At 34.2% G+C, this 17,383-nt stretch overlaps 1 protein-coding gene across 1 annotated transcript in view; it reads right to left on the bottom strand.

Moving 5' to 3' along the window:
• The window catches only part of LRRIQ1 (leucine-rich repeats and IQ motif containing 1), a gene marked incomplete at its 5' end in the record, with an annotated part of 106,217 nt that overhangs the window by 45,771 nt on the left and 43,063 nt on the right, over positions 1-17,383 (bottom strand). Inside the window, 4 exons of the mRNA XM_009867754.1 lie at positions 4,394-4,479; positions 4,827-4,922; positions 5,510-5,631; positions 6,363-6,452. Coding sequence (XP_009866056.1) covers positions 4,394-4,479; positions 4,827-4,922; positions 5,510-5,631; positions 6,363-6,452 — 394 coding nt within the window. The remainder of the gene's footprint in view (positions 1-4,393; positions 4,480-4,826; positions 4,923-5,509; positions 5,632-6,362; positions 6,453-17,383) is intronic.

The raw sequence follows: 17,383 nt of genomic DNA, 5'->3' as shown, positions 1-17,383 counted from the left end.
GATGATACTGCTACATGGAATACACAACAACAAAAGTAGCTTGCTTTCTGCTAAGATCAATGATCATTTATGTAATGTGTAACAAGGAATAATAATATCCCCCAGATTTTTATTCTGACTGTTGTTAATTCAATAAATCAATGTTGTATAGCCAGGTCATCTGTTCTGTGGTTGTGGGTTTTGAGGGGAGTAGGTTGGGGTTTTTTTTTGTTTGTTTCTTTGTTTGTTTTAATTAGCACTGCATTGCTGTCTTGACTTAAACTAGAACTAAAAAAATATTTACTGACCTCTATGAAATATCTTTATCATTGAGCTCTGGTTCTAGGAGTCAAGGTCCACTCCAGCTGCTTTTTACTTTTTTTTCCCTACCTATGTGGCAGCAAGAATTACCATCTCATGTTGTCAGTCACTGACATGAGACTTCTCCTTCAGAGAGGAAATGGTTAAACACAAAGTAATACAACAGTGTAGGACAGACAAGCAGAAAGCAAGACAAGGTTTCCAGCCATCTTAAAAGAAAAAGAACTTAACTTTCAGAGGCTAATATAAAACCCACAGAATCAAGGAAATTCAAAGTTAAACAAGAAATTCTGTACTGCTGTGCTAAGGCATCCTTAGAAAGCTAGGATTTTTTTGAGTCACAGACAATTTTTAAGCACAGTGAGGTGCATTAATGTCTGCTGTATTTAGATTTTTAATTAGAATTTTTATAGAATTTGATGCACCCATGATAAATAGGAATATTTCTGACATTAAGCCAGTTCTACTTGGCTGCAAAATTTCTTGCCCACACTTTTTGTATTATCTTCCTGCAGAGTAAAAATAGTTGAAGCAGACACAGTCTACATTTGGTATCGTTAAAATACAGGCCACAACTTTATTTAACTACATAAACAAGCATATGTAACTATAGTGGATTAGGGAATAACAGGTTTTAAGGCCATTAATCCATGGGACTGGTCTACTGCAATATAAGCATTGCCTGAATCACTCCCTGTTATAGGTTTATGGTACTTTAAGCTCTTTGTTGTAATACAAACCACAAGATTCAACGCACTTGCTAGTATTTTCCATATTTTTTTCACTACTGAGAAGGTACGTAGCCAGACATATGAGGTAAGATACTTCTCAGTTACTTCTACATATCTACAGTTTATCTCTGTACTTCAGCCAGCCACTCTTCGTTTTGTGTCTAGGCAATGGAGAACTATAAGTGCTTTTACAGTGAGATTCAAGGAGATTGTTTTTGAATTACATTTTAGGAGGAAATTAATAGCATTTAAGGTGGCTATTTCTTTCCATAAAAGAATTCAGATGACTAGCTCAGATGTGGATTTCTATAATTAACCAAATGAAGCCCGTCACTGTTGCACTGGGAGAAGACAAATGTTTCAGATTGAAAATGAAAAGGAATAAATTCCCACACCTGAGAATGTCAAGAATCGAAGCTGCTCTGACTGTCCAATCCAAGTTCCAAACCAGCAGGTGTCTTGGCTATATGCTAAAGAGCAACTGTTAGACTTTCTGAATGGAAGCTGATTTAACATTTTGCATTTGTGAAACTCAGGCCTAAGGCAAAGGGGTTTGACAGCATAGAGAAGCAGACAGCATACTCTGATAGGCTATTTGTTCCTACAAAATCTACCCATATCTTAGCATTATCTGCAATTAATAAGATCATTGCCATGGAATAGGCGATAAAAGACTTTTTATATGATGCCGAAATCTTAGCACAAAAGCTATCAGTTTATTTGTTAACAGTTTATAATTTATTTGCATCTAGAACCTTTAGATGTTGTTGCTGCCTTGCTTTAAAATTTTGCTTTTAAGTCAGACATGTAGCAGTCAATGTCTATTACATGGATAATTGCTTTTTTACACCATGTAATTCATACTTTCAAGCGGATGATTGCTACTTATTTTCTAGTGGGTAGGAGTCATTATCACCAACAAAATTATTTTATTGTAGTTAGTGTGCCTTCAACAATTTTAAAGCAGAAAGCTAAAAAGAAATCAGTTGCAGCTAGAACACTGACAATCTGGAAAATCAAAAGAAAGAACAGAAATAATAATACTAAAAATAAATCCTACAATGTTTCATATGCAGCTAAAGTACGTACAAGACAGATGAATCTCATTTCAGAGGAGACGAAGTTGGTAGGAAGCTAATTTCCATGAAACACTAAAGACAATGTTGACATCTCCTTATTCAGATGAATTTCATTCTGACTTTAAATATCAGAAAAAATAAAATTTCTTATGGAATTCCTTCTTCAGTAGGGTTAAACTCATACCAATGGCCTAACTCTCTCTCTTGTTATAATGGAATTGCTCTAAGTATTCTAGCATGCGCTGCACCACACAGAGATCCAAGAAAGATACTGGCAGCCTAATGGATCTGGTTACAGTTTCCTGACCTGGAGCTGGCTAGCCTCAGGATAGGGTATATACACTCCAATTAAAATGCTGTGAAGTCCCTCTGTTCAACCAGACCCTCAACAAGACCCTGACTCCCTCTCACCACTTCAGAAGAAGGAGCTGATATAAAACATAATTACATACACGGAGAGTCTTCTCGCAAGGGGAAGATTCCATCAGGATATTTTTTTAGGGCAACAGCTGAGTTTTAGCATCAGTTTAAGATAAAAATACTTGCTTTAAGTGATAATGTCTATTTGGTCCTTACTGACCAAGGAAGGACTGCCTATCAGTGCGTTGTATGAGAAAGAAGAGTTGGCTTGAAAATCTCTGTACTGAAAAAGGATTGAGTGTGCAATATTTTCAGTCATATTTCTTGGTTCTGGAAATTACACTTTCTGGTCCTCTGGAAAAAATATTGTGGTTTTAATGACTGTCAGAGAACTCTAGACAGGAAAATTACGTAGTTATTTTTGTGCTGGATTTAACATTCAGAAAGACAAAAAATTCCTGTAGGAGGCAGTGTCAAGAAGAGAAAATTTGAACCTATAAAAACAGTGTGCAAAAGTTTTGTTAGTTTTTTTAATACTAATACTTTGAGAATATTCCAAGTGATACATTAAAAAGCTCAACACACACATACCGTATTGAATAATCCGAACAAAGTGAACATAAACATAACCAAAAAATCCATTAGAACTACAACAAAAATAGGATAGCAATTTTGATATGCTCAATCAGACATTTATGACTGGATTAATTACTACTAACATAAACCAGAGAGCATATGGAGAAAAGATGATATAACTAACCTAACAAGCTGTATTCATTAAAAAAATGATGCAGAGGCCACCAAGTGGAACACATGTAAAAAGCTCAGCTGCACACCAGATATTTACTACTTTTCCATTTTTTTTTTAGGTAACATGGTAGGCCATCATGGGAAGCTATTGAGATTTAAATATCATAATTTTAATGTCTTATCCATTTTTTCTCCTTTCCATAACAGTAAAGCATGGTTTGCTGATTACACATCTCTTTCTTACCCACTTTTTTTGTTTTTTAACTAGACACCTTTTTTGGTCACCTTTTAGTAATCTTTGGCATGATATTTAAAGTAGAAAAAATTATACAGTAAAATGTTTTTCCTAACTTTACCTGTAGGCTGATTTTTTTTCTTTCCAAGAGCAAAATGTTTTTTTGATGTCAATACTATATTTTCAATACAGAAGAGATTTGCAAAGTTATAAAACCAGGGAAATTAACTGTAGTTTGTGATACAATTTTAAAAAGTCAAATGTAAGCAAAGGTCCTATTGTCAGCCAGTAAATTAGGTCCTTTTGTCAGCCCAACACTTGCATATTTCAATGTTTCTTATACTTGCAGCATTTTATTAATATTGTTATCAATATATTCTGTTAACATTTGTGTTAACATATCATACCATTAATGAATCTAAGAAAAATTCATTGACATAAGAAGTATCTGAGAGGAACCAGATGACAATTACAGAGGAGGTGAATAAGCATTATCTGTTTCCACATTGAACATTTAATACACAAAATATTATTTTGTTTCATGTGTATAAACCTGTCATTTTCAAAAATAGTTCTTGCATAGAGCAGTAATTTTAATCTGAGATTCCCCCCAAAAGGAAAATACAAGAAGCACATAATGCGGAAAAATAAACTCCACATCTAGAAAAAGAGATATATAAACACAAAGGAGTGAAATTTCTGTTTAGCATAGCTATCAAACATTCAACTTCAAAATCCAGTGGAATGTTTTTAAAATCTGAATATTTTGCAGCTAGAACAAATTTATTTATACTGACTTGTTCTTAATGAACCACACTCCACTTTTATATAAATTAATGTTTAACATTGTTTGAGCAAACTTTTTAAAAGAGAGACATTATTTTGAGAATTAAGAAAAAAATATTACATCAATATAAAAATTTTTCATGTTGGCTTACCTAAATTTTTATTACTGTATTTTTTAGGCTTCATTTTATGGGCTCTCTTAAGCATTAGTTGTGCAGTAGAAATGTCCTTAAAACCCCTAAGGAAAGAGAATAATTTACTAAACATTTCACATAGATTATGTTACACCAGCTGCATATTATTGTATAATACACTTCTAAAAAAAAAATAGAAGTGTATACTACTTATGCATGGTATGAAACTTTCTGAGTTACACAGACAGTTGTAAATGCTAATCTTAACATTATTTTATTGCAAATTATCAAGCTCATCTCCCAGACACTTGTAAAAGTAATTACAATAATTGTTACTTTGGTAAAAAATAGAGATTCTTGAAAGGTGGAACTTAAAAAAGCAAAGAACAACATCCAACTACACTATACCTATTCCTGAAAGTTGCTATATAAGCAAAATAGATTAACATACCATTCCTCTGAAATTTTCTGTTCTTTTTCAGACATGAATGAAAAATTCTTTTTTTCCTGCCAGTCAGAGACCTGTGACACTGTTCCCCTCCCTGACCTGAAAACAAAGTATAAGAGCAGTACTGAAAGGTAGGTAAATAAGGGTCTTGGGTGACTATTTTGCAGCCTTCGTCATCCTGCAAGTTTGTTTGTGCCTTTTAAATGCACTTTCGAAGCTTGGAAATAATACAAAAAAAATCTATTTTAATACTCCAGGAAGGCTTTATCTTGGAGAGTAATAAAAGTCTGCCATCAATTTGAAATGTTTACATTTCAATTACTTGAAGCATATTTCAGTCCTTTCTCTCCAAAAGAATGCAGCTGTGTAAGAAATCCCTTTTAATCTTTATCTGGTCTTACAAATCTCTGTTTCAATATCTATGTTATGATGTATGTGAAAAACTGTAAGTTTTATGATTTATAGTCAAACTTAGATAAATAAAAAACCACATATATGTTCTCTTATTCTTAATTCAGTCAATGAAAAAGAAAAACTAAATTTAATATAACTGGTTTTAGCAAGCAAATAAAACTTTAACTCCAGTAATACCAAAAGGTAGAAGACAGCCTCAAGTTCTCCTCCTTTTGATTTCTGTCAAATTCAAATGAACTAAATATAATGAAAAAATATGTTATTTAACTTACCTACTACGAATGTGGATATTTTCTGATGAGTGTGAATGTGGTCTGTTAACACACTGCCAAACTTCTTGTGGTGACAATGGCAAACTATTTGAATATTCACTGGAATCTGAAGGCCTGGAATGCTAAGTAAGAGATTTTTTTTCTTTTTTTTTAATGCAGTTGATGATTCCCACAAGTTTGAGCTTAAAACATGCAGGTAAACCTGCAGCAGGGTTTGCAGAGCCTACTACTGTAACAGAAAGGATTCTTAATGGTGATATGCCCATTATAGACTTTATCTTTGACTAACTAAATAGGGCAAAAAGGTGACTTTAGTTATACTAAACATCCCCAAATATAATGAGTTATATATTTATAAGAGTCGTTTCTTTTAATTGTAGAAAATAAAACATTAATAATACTATGCTTGTAACTAGAAGAGAAAACTCTACCAAAACAAAAAGCTACAACTTCAAAGTTTATCAAATAACTAGCATACATTACAGTTCAGTGACCCTTAGCTGTTCTGAGAACATTCAGCTGTTGTCATATAATGCAGATCTTAGTATTTTTAAAGTAGTGTGTCAACTAGCAATTTTTAATCCATTGCCAAATGTACAGATGAAGCACATCATATTTTTTTTCTGCTACTGTGAAGTAAAGTGTTGAAATAAATCCAAAATAAAGAAAAAACTAAGCAAACGAAAGAAAATCTGAAAGAAAAATTGCATCTGGACAGGAGGAGGAAGCCTGAGACTTCTAAAAGTAATTATGTTTTTCAAGTCAATAGATTGTTGTATTAATCACCCCAGAACAGCATATCCTTAAGGAACAAATAAAGACTGAAGAGTAAGAAGTTTCTGCGACATGTTACCTTTGGCCAATGCAGCTGGTTTGAGAGCAGGAGTGTTTTTGAAGGGAAACGGGTGGAATCCAGGGTTAGCCATTCCTTCCCTAATGCAGCCTGCATGAATGAGTAAAGTCAAACAGTGCACTGATAAAATCAGTTTAGTTTTGATAACTTTTGCAAAGTCCCTTTTAAATTGCCTTACATACTGCTTCAAGTGTTTTCAGGTAGTATATTGGAACTGCCACCTGCAGAGCTATCATACTTAAAACACCTTTGGAGATCCGATCCTGTGTTGCAATGTTTTATTTTAAAGAAACCAGATTAACAGTATTTGTGAGTTGTGGATTTTTTGTGTGTTTTTGGTTTTGCTTTTAAACAAGATGCATCCTCTCCTTCTCAAATTTCTGTAATTTCATCCCAACATTGTTAGTAAATCCTATTTATTAAAAAAGAATTGCCAAACTCTGAAAAGGTAAAGACTTAAGGTACTTAAAGGCCTAAAGAAAATTTCTAATGTAATGGAAGAATCTTCAAATTAAAATAATAGCTTGGAATGAAGAGGGCTGACGGGCGCTAAACACTGTGTCTAGCACTTCAAGGCAGAATTCAGTTTTCTTTCATAAAAACAAAATTTAGATTTTGTTTCAAACTCAATCTGTATATGACTTATTTTTCTTATATATCCTTGAGATTTTTGACTACATATTCTTTCAACATCTTCTGATAAGTGAGAGAAGTAAATTACTCCCACACAGTAAGTAAATACCTCTGAGGAATTTGGCTTCACTTACACAGGGCTCAGTCATTCAGGCTGTTCTTAGCAGCAAAGAGCCTGGAGTTCCCTTGTTTTAAAAAAATGTTTAATTTATAAAACTGGACTACCTTTCTGCGATTCATAGAATATTTCAGGTTGTATGGATTCATGACCCTGAGAAATTATCTTAACTTTGGATACCTTACTGGGTAGTTTGCATAAAAAGGACTTTGCACAGTCTTAGATTGGTTAATAAGAAGGTCTATCAAGCCCTTTGAAATTCTGAGAGAAAGAAGGATCATATTCGAGCTATTTTGAAAAGGGTACTTCAGGTACTAATCACATAGTTTGGTAACTTTAAGACCACTCTTTTTATTTTTAATGTAACTGAACCAGAATTATGTTTCTTCAATTCTTATGTAGATTTTTAAAATAAATAATCAATAAATTTTAACTTGGATGCACTCTTACATCCTTGATTCCCTGTTTCTAGAATTCCCTATTCTTTGATTACAGTATGCTTTGATTTTTATTCTTTTATTTAATAAATCTGGATAAATTCTATGCCTTCATTACTACCAGACAATGTCTCTCTACCATTCTTCCCCTTCTTATCATTTCAATTCATGATATATACATAATGTTATCCTTTTTACTACACCTCCTCTCTCAGGTGGTTGCATGTTAAGAATGCCATGTAAATAAACTGTAGAGACATGCAACAAATAAGAGGCATTCTTTTACCGTTACATTTACCTACAACTCGCTAACCTATCTCTCCTCAGTGACTACTCTTATGCTGACAACCACTGAGTGGTTGATTTAAACAATTTCCATTTAAAAAAAACCCTAACTCGCAGTTGAAATCGATTTCAGAAGTAAAGTGTAGTAAATCAAATCCCAAGGATGAACACTAAAGATATGAAATTTCAAATTGGTACAATTCACAGAAGACTGACAAGCTGATTTCTCAGTAGAGACAAAACTATGACAGATTCAAGTTTTGCAGTTTCCCAGGGTCTAAGGCAGAACAGTCAAAATGAATAACTATGAAAAAGGGAGAAAATCTGACCAAGAACTGTCAGTGAAATTAGATATTCCTCTTTGTCTTTCTTGAATTTACTCATCAATTCACTATGCAACTCGTATTTCTGGCTTTTCAGGTGAGAGCTTTTCATCTATTTGCTAAGTGTGTGCACGCAATCCAGTCACAGATAAACTCAAAGTCTGCAAAAGATGTGTCCTAACTTTGCTGGTACATAAAGGTATATGAAAATGGCAAATTTCTGAAGGTGATTTTCTTTTTTTTTTCTCCTCTGTGCAAAATTCTCTGCACAATTCAAATGTCAGCCAACTGAAGTGGTGTGCACAATTATGTGTCCAGTAATTACCTATGTACTTAAATGTTTTACATTAGCAGTGAATATGATCCAAGGTCTACTGTAAGATTTCAGGACAAGCACACACCCTAGCTATTTGAATTTATACCTCTCTGATGAAATCGTATGCGACAGAAATCAATAAAATCAAACATGAAAACTAACACTCCAAAGCTGTAGTCAATTTTTTGGAACAAGAATCACTTAAGCAGTACACTGATTAAATCCTTTTGTTTATAACAAAATCCAATTCAAGTTCTTTGCTCTTAATATTTAGGTTGAAACATTTCTCGTAAATATTTTCTTAGTCCAGTGTTTGCCGTTTATTAATTTAATATTCTCCATGGTGTTTTTATTTCTTTCATAGACTATAAAATGTCTTTCAGTGTTCTAAGTGCTGAAAAAAGAAATCAATGAAAGTATAAAAGCATGATTCCAAGTTGTAGATATGTAAGACAAAAAATCCCACATAATCATTAAGCACATTTGGCAGTCCTATGAGTGTGTAACATATTATAAAAATATACCACAGTTTAATTTGCTTTGGCCAACAAAAACAAACACGTAATTGATTTTCAAATACATGCTCTTCCACTGTGGTTATCCCTAGAGATTTTGACAGCACTAAGTTCAAGAAACTTCTGTTCATGTCTTTCCCATAAACACAATCCTAAATTATAACTAATGCTAAGTTTATGAAAGATTTTCCAATATCTAAGGGTGAAAACTAGATCCATGTCTGCTGACATTGTCCAGTAAGAGAAAAAAAAAAGACCTGAGATTAATTACAAAGCAAATAAAATGATAAAATTTGATTGTATGGTCTACACAAAGAGTTATAAGCACACTAATGTTTTTTCTAAAGTCAATTTAAGGAATTGATTTCATAAATACTGAAGTATATAATGTAGCTTTACTCATATGTATAAACCACAACTGATTCAATGCACATTAGTGCATGTGAAGATATCTTCATAGGATACAGTCCTTCAACTCTATTTCACGTGTTTTTGTTTCAAATCAAAGATTGTATTGATTCCTTCAAAAAAGTTTCAATTTACACAAGCACAGAAAACATATATAGACATTTCTATTTTTTTATTAAAACTTCACAGATATAAACTGACTTCAACTTACTGTTTGAAACACAATTTTAATACCTGGTAAATTTTTAAAGGGTTTCTTTTTTTTGTTTCTATCTTGCTAGACTTTATGTTAATTTCCATTTAGGTTCTGCTCAGGATATGAGCAATATACTTCTAAGACTAGAAAGAACACAGACCACCAATTCACTGTAAAACACAATACAATTGTCCCTGATACCATTGCTCAACAAAAGGAAGGAGTGAATATTTGATTGGAGGAGGTTCCTTCTGAATTTTAATAATAAAACTTCCATACTATTAGCTACTCCCATTTATCCATTAAGATCAAGAATTTTTCATCCTGATTCAGTATGCATTTTTTACCCCTCGAGAGTCTAATCCCACAGTATTTTTTCTCCCCTTTGATTCTGTAGCTCATCAATGAACTCCAGAGGCTTAGGGATTTTTTTCTTTTTCATGGCATATTATATATAACCTTTTTTATTTTGTTATTTCTTCATTTTTCAAACATTTATTCTATCCCTTCCTCTGCAAAATGTAATGACTACTTACCACCAAACATTATAATTCTGTGGTCTCAGAACCAGAATCCAATCCTACAACCACCTGTCAGTCAGAATGGTTCTAACTTCAATGGGAACTGGGTGAACTACTGAAAAGCAGAGTTCTAGGGGAAACATTTATACAATCTAATTCTAGGCATCTTTTATCTGCTCTGGATTACATTCTGGAGCTAAATAATCTTCTGTAATAACTATACGTGAAGTTTGGGCTGTTCTGAGTCATACTTAAACCATGAGCAAAAAACAGCTCACAGGACACAGTGTCAAACTTCCACTCAGCTTTGAAGCACTTCCTCAAGTTATTGTCCCAACTGTGAATAATGCTATTGCATATTGCCTTTCATCTCTCTCAGATCAAGAAGAGTATAATAAAACCCAAACCAATCCCCCAAACTGTACTACGGTTAGAAGCAGAGGATGTAAGAAATCAACAATACAGGCTGAAAAGAAAGGCCAGCATTTGATACGTAACAACTCGGACCAACTATCTATGCACATCAGTACTCTGCCTCCAGAAAAGTTCAGCAGCAGATGCTTATGGAAAGAATGAAAGAAGCTGGATGTGTTGAGGACAATCCTTCCCCTGGTCTTTTTCAGTCTCTTTCAGACTTTGGAAATTGGTGGTTTAAAGACTTTTTGCTAATATCCAGGACCTAAACTAGTAATCTAACTTCTTACGACAAGTACAACGATCAGCAAACCATTTATATTGCTCAGAGCATGTAACTGCTGAAGTGGTGTGAATTGACTCCAAAAGGTCAACATCCTGGCTGCCATGGGAGTAGAAGCTACCCCAGGTTTCCAAACATGCTAGGCCTCGGAATCACAAGATGAATAACCACCTGATAAAACAGTGAAACAGTTTTCGTGAAAATTAGGGAGAATTAACTGTTTAAATCTCTTTCCTTTCTTCATCTCCTTGTTGATTCATTCACTGTCTGCAGGACAGCAACGGTTTAGCCAGAAAAGATTGGGGTCTTTTATATTTATGTATTTACATATTATTTATATACTTACATATTTATATATTATGCTTTCATTTATATGGTATCCTATGAGGAAAACACGAAAATTACCCAAGAGAATATAGACAAGCAGAACAATATTAATATCCAAAACTCATTTGGAACTCAGTCATGACTGGCTCCAGAGCATTTCTACAGAAGAAGAGGAATGGGAGAGTTGAATAGTGTCATTGAAAGTCTAGTTGACTCCAAGAAAATCAAACAAAATGTTAAAGCAAGAAAACCAGTGAAAGACAGTACTTCAATCCAAGGCAGAACGCTCAGCAGCATTCTACAACTATTTCAAATAAGCTGACAAAATTCCTTTTTGGGCTGTCAATGCTACATGAAGAACTACTTTTCCTAGTGTTAGACATCCTGTAGGTTAAATAATTGCCCCGGCTGGGCAGGGGAGTGGTCGTGCAGAAGGATGCTGTGCTGAAGGTTAACCCTGGGGATACGATAGGGAAGGGCACACCACAGCCAGTCATGCTGCGCTGCACTTCATCTGGCAGAAAGCTGTTAACTTTCTCTCTTGGTTCCTGGCAAACATATTTTAGTCTGTGGGGTAATTCATTCAAATGTCATGCTGCTCCAGGAAAACTTCTTTCATTACTTTGCAAATTGCGCATCATTTCTGCCGAAGCCTAAGTATTCTTTGCTAGAATTTTCTTCTCTAAAAGCACAAGTATTTTTTGACAAACTTAGGAAATCACTATTTTTTAGCTCTTATAGCTGATACAGAAGGACCAGGTCACTCTTCTTGGCTCATTTATATACTGTTGATGGACTGTGATTGAAAACTTCCTTTGAAATTAAAGATCTGAATATTGTTGTGTTTTTAGCCTTTTCTTTCATTCAGTCTTTTTAGGAATCGGATTAGTCTATGGGCTAGCTTTTCTGAGACACTTAAGGTTATGTGTAAATCTTAGTTTAATGTTAGGGAGTTTTATATCAGTTCAGACCCTGACTTTCTAAAAAGCTTTTAAAGCTAAGATAGTACCAAATATAAACATCCTTAACTGAATCATCTATTAGTTGCATTATGATTCCATTTCCAATACTACAAAAATTTAATCTAAGTTCTGTCATATTAAAGCTATTTGTAAATGTGTTCATTTGAATAAATTTATAAAAAACTGTATACAAAATTCTTTTAATTAGATAGTATAGTGGATATATACATTTTATAGAAAATAGATCTCTGAACTGTAAGCAGCAGGAAAAAAAGTATTTTTGTATGTTTTTCATGCCTTTTTCACATTTTTATGTGGTGAAGATTAATAGGTTAACACCTTAATACAGATTATTTTAACCTTTGGCAGTGCTTCTTTTTCAACCCTGTCTTTATAAAAGACAAGAGAATTAGGAAAGAAAGCTGAGCATGGCTGAATTCTTATGGCTGCTAAAACCAAACTTTTTAAGCCAAAAAAATTAGTGAGTATCATACGGATTCCAGAGAAACATCACAAATTAACTGACCCCAAGAGATTATAATTTATAGATTTACAAAAGCTGCTTAATTATTAGGGCACATTCTCACAGGAAAATTAGAGAACAAACATAATTGTGTAGTTGTCTGTTCATAAGAAGGATATATTGACAATTACTGGAAAAATCATAAAATTCTATTAAGAAAAACATTCAAAAGAAAGTCTTTTCCAAATGTCATTTTTCCAAACTGTCTAATAAGCTCAGAAATCTAACTGCTCTCTCAAATTCTAATTTATGTATATATACTTTTACTTGTTAAGAGTACATATGTGATTTCTCTAAATACATGGGACTAAAATTATGGAAACAATTTATTTCAGAATATACAAAAGTAAATAAATAAAGAAAATTTTAGAGACCCTATAAGTTTCTGTTCACAAAAAAGGTTGAATGTATACATACATAATTAACTCCTCCAAAAGTCTGAATCTTATTGTAGTTTCATGTCAGTCATTCATGACCTTTGTGCCCCAGACTTTTCTAGAAATGCATTTTTGTCTTAAGCCTGACAGTGTTCAAAGGAAGCTCTGTGTCCTACATCTTTTTTTATAAATACAGGAATAAAAAATACAGATGGGTGAGTGGTAACCTCAGCTTCAGAAGTCAAACATGGTTCAAGTAAGCATCAAAAAGGTATGCTTCAAAAATCTTTTTGCATACCCACATCCACCTCAATAAAAATCAGGCTCTGGGTACCTTCAGGCCACCCCTCAAAACGGCTCTAAAACCACAGATGCAGTCTTTCCTTTTCAAAATCACAAGAATCTTTAGGTCTTCCCCTCTCTGACTCTGCTACGCTACACAAACTTTAGCTGGTATGTCCCTATAAGACTTTTTCCAAGTTCCACCTCTGTGAAAACAAACAGAATGAATCTTTCTAGGTGCAATGAATTAAGAAACCCATCAAGAAAAAGCATCCAAGGGACCCCTCAGAGCCATCCCTTAAAAACTCTACATTTAAAGAATACATAATTTCAAAGGAATATAACCCACAATGTTCTATCAAGTTTGGGGAATGAATACTAAAAACACAGTAGAAAAGAAAGTAATCTTGCAGTTTTGTCAAAGGAAGGGAAGTCAGGCAGAAGCACAGGATCATAAAAAATAGACTAGTCACAAGTTTACATCATCTAACCTTTAATATGTTTCAAAGTTCATGAGAAATTTAATACAATTTGAAGACAACTTTTCCATTTTTGTTGAGAAGTCCCTATTTCAGAAATAAGAACAAAAAAGTATTTGGAAGAGCAAAGAAAGATCAAGTAGTAAGTGTATTTTACTTGTTTTTTTGAAGCTGATAATAACAAATCTCTAATTACACTAAAAATTCTTAATTCTAAAGAAGATATGTCTCAATCATCTCAGCCTCACTTACATTGTCTTCCTTATTTTTCTAGCACTAATTCTTCTATCTGAAATAAATTATGCACAAATGAATCTCCAGGTTTACTGATTCATAAAGATAGTCTTAAATCTTTTGGGACCGGCACTACAACTCTGGGAAATTCAAGAGCTTCAGGAGCTGACTCTTTGGGATGTGCTCCTGTTGTAAACTGATTTGTGAAATGATCAATAGCCACTGCTATTTCCCTATTATGATAAAATTTTAAAGTATTTTCCATACAAACAAAATGACTAAAGAGAGAACCAGGATATGGTTATAATAGTATTTAGCATTTAGGATTCCTTAGCCCACTCCATTCAAGGACAAATTAGACATAATTTAAACAGTTTCTGGCTAAATTAAGATCGTGTTATTTCCACTGTTAGAAACTCAATGGTGAAGAGAGTCTATTAGGACCCTAGATCTTTTTCTGTGGTGCTGCTTCCTAGATAGTCAGTCCCTAGTCAAGAGTGTTGCAGGCGGTGACTCCAGTTTATATATCAGAGTTTGCACTTGCAAAATCGTAAGCATCATAAGGTTCTGGTCAACCTGTTTATCTAGCTCATGAACACTGTCCCTCCAGCACACTGACCACTGCCCCCACTTTGGTATCACCTGTACACTTGCTGAGATTGCACTCTGTTCCATTGTGCAGGCTGTTAATTAAAATATTAACTATTTTTTTTCCGCTACCATCCTTGATGGACTCCATCAATAACTGTCAACAAGCTGGATTTTGTGCCACAGAACACAACTATTTGAGCCTGGCAGCCCAGTCAATTTGCCACTTGCTTTTTGGTCTCCTTGCCCAGGCCACACCCCAACAAATTTTGAGAATAAGACTGTGGGTTACAGTCAACAGTCTTACAATAAAGGCATGCAATATGTACAATCCTCTCCTTATTGACAGTGCTGGTCACTTTGGGATAGAAAGCAATGAAGCTGATCAGTCCTTGGTAAACCCATGGTGGTTGCTCCCAGTCATCTTCTTCAAGAGGTTTAGAAATGGCTTCCAAAATTATTTGCTCCACAACCTTCCCAGAAACTGAGACAAAGTTGATTGGCCTCTAGTCCCCTGGACTTTTATTCTTGCCTTTCTTGAAGATGGGTGTGATGTTGGCCCTTTTCCTATTACCAGGAACCTATCCTTGTTGTCACAAGCTTTCAATGATGATAGAGAGTGAGCTCAAAACGACATCAAGTATCTTGTTCAGCCCCCTTGGATACATTCTCCCTGTTCCCTGGGACTTGTATATGTTCAGGTGAGCTAAGCTGTGATGTGGTTGGGTAACATCTGCTGTGATCTAAACTAAAATGACTTCAAGCTCCATGCAATGAGACATGTATTGATTTAAGTGTGAAGGAGAAAGTAAGCAGACATCTAACTCTCTTCCTTGGTTCCTCCAAAAGTACTGCTATTCAACTCTATTAGAATATTAGCTGCATCAATGGCTTCTTCCCACAGAGCACAGAGAAGTCAGGAGAGCTCCTGAAATTTGTAAACATGCACTATTTAAAAAAAAACATTTTCAATGAAAATCTATGTATGTAGACATGCTAAACAGCAGACATTTAACTAGACCATTTAAACACAATCTCTACCTATACTAACATGTGAGTTTTAACATTAAAAATGTGAGTTTTAACATTTAAAAAAATAAAAAAATTAGGAAAGTTATATTCAATGATCTAGGATCCTTAGCTCATCTTTCAAAAGACTCCAGATGCAACTGTACTCACCAAGAAGAACTGATGGCTCTGTTATTAGTTCCATTTACAATAATGCATTTGGCTTACAAAGATTTTCCTTTGAGGCTGCAATAATGAATTTAAAACTCCACAGAACTAAGACTTTTTTCACTGTTATACATTTTTCCACTGCCTGGCCTGTTTATTCAATTTTGATGTTTGAGAAAAAAGACTAGGAAGCATAATCAATGACATCACTATACTTTGATATGCCATACAAGCTAAATATAATTTAGAATAATCATATACCATTTTGCTAAATACAAGTTCCAAAGGATGTCTTTAGTGTCACACATCATTACACAGCTTTTCTTTGGGAAGTATTTGTTTGAATCTCGCTATTTAACAAAGAATCCGATAGAGACGAGCATGAAGATAGTTTCTGTTTAAAAATTAAAAGCATTTCATGTGGCATTCAGAACTGAGATCTTATGATGGAAGGTCAGAAAGCAAATCAGAGCACACTCTGCATGAGCTGTGAAGTTGAGTGTTAACAATGGCCACAACTCCTTAACAACCATGTTTGAGTTTGTTTTATCAGAGACTGACTGCTACAACCCACTTCCAAGGCCAGGAGAGCTATCAGAAAACCAGAAAAACAAGATTTCAGCATTTTAGATAAACAAAATTGCTGAAAGGACTAGAAAAGAAGCTTTACACATCTGATGATGCCACAGACTGAGAATGGCACGGGATTCATTAACCTAGCAGTTGAAGAAGTAGAATCATATGGATATGATTGTTGATTACACTCATTGAAAAGACTGATCTTCCAATATGTTACTTAGAAGAGAGTTCTCCCCCTTCTTTTTAAAAGAAGTGGATGGATCTAATGAAATTGTCATCATCTACTTTTTTTGCCTTTCTACAACAATGTAACTTTATAAGAAATTTGATGAAAAAGGATCATATTCTTTGCAGAATACAATACGGAAAGGCTGGATTCTGATCTGATATTTATAAGCAATTTACAAGAGCTAGACATGGTAAGAGTGTCAGGATACAACAGATGTTATGGGGACCTTCTAATCCATAGGCTACATTTATCTGCTGGCACTAGCTGGGGAATAGCAATCACTGTCACAAGCCCATAATCACACATTCACAGCCTGAGACAAACCACATCATGAAGGATTATCTGAAAAGAAAACAAAATACATTGTAAGTATCTAGTTTGGATATGTGATAAGAATACTAAAGATGGGAGATGTAAAGGAGTTGTTCTAATTGCTGTTTACTTTTCAGGAGTTAGCATATCTGAGTAGTTCCTATTCTTCTCCTCCCTCCCTCACCTTCAACACTCCCATCAAAGAAGAAAAAAAAGGCGAGCAAAAAGTTAAGAATGGCTAGGTGTCTAAGGGCAGCTATGTAAAAAAATGTGAAGGTAACACCTGGTCAATAATTTCAAAAGCTGTCATAACCAAGCTCAGAAGCAGAACAACACTGTCTCAGGGCAACAGATTTATTCCCTTTGATGAAGGAAGCAGTGATAGATTTCTTTTTAGCTTGGTTGCATCTTACAGAATTACTTTCTTTTTGAAGAGGTATGACTAGATAGCCCTGATATAAACTAAATTTTAAAATATGAAGTTTTGAAAAATACAGTGCCTAC

The sequence above is a fragment of the Apaloderma vittatum genome, unplaced genomic scaffold (genome assembly GCF_000703405.1).
Source record: "Apaloderma vittatum isolate BGI_N311 unplaced genomic scaffold, ASM70340v1 scaffold1054, whole genome shotgun sequence".
Classification (NCBI taxonomy): Eukaryota; Metazoa; Chordata; class Aves; order Trogoniformes; family Trogonidae; genus Apaloderma; species Apaloderma vittatum.
Note: the sequence above shows the minus strand (reverse complement) of the source record. Positions and strands in the feature narration are given on the sequence as shown.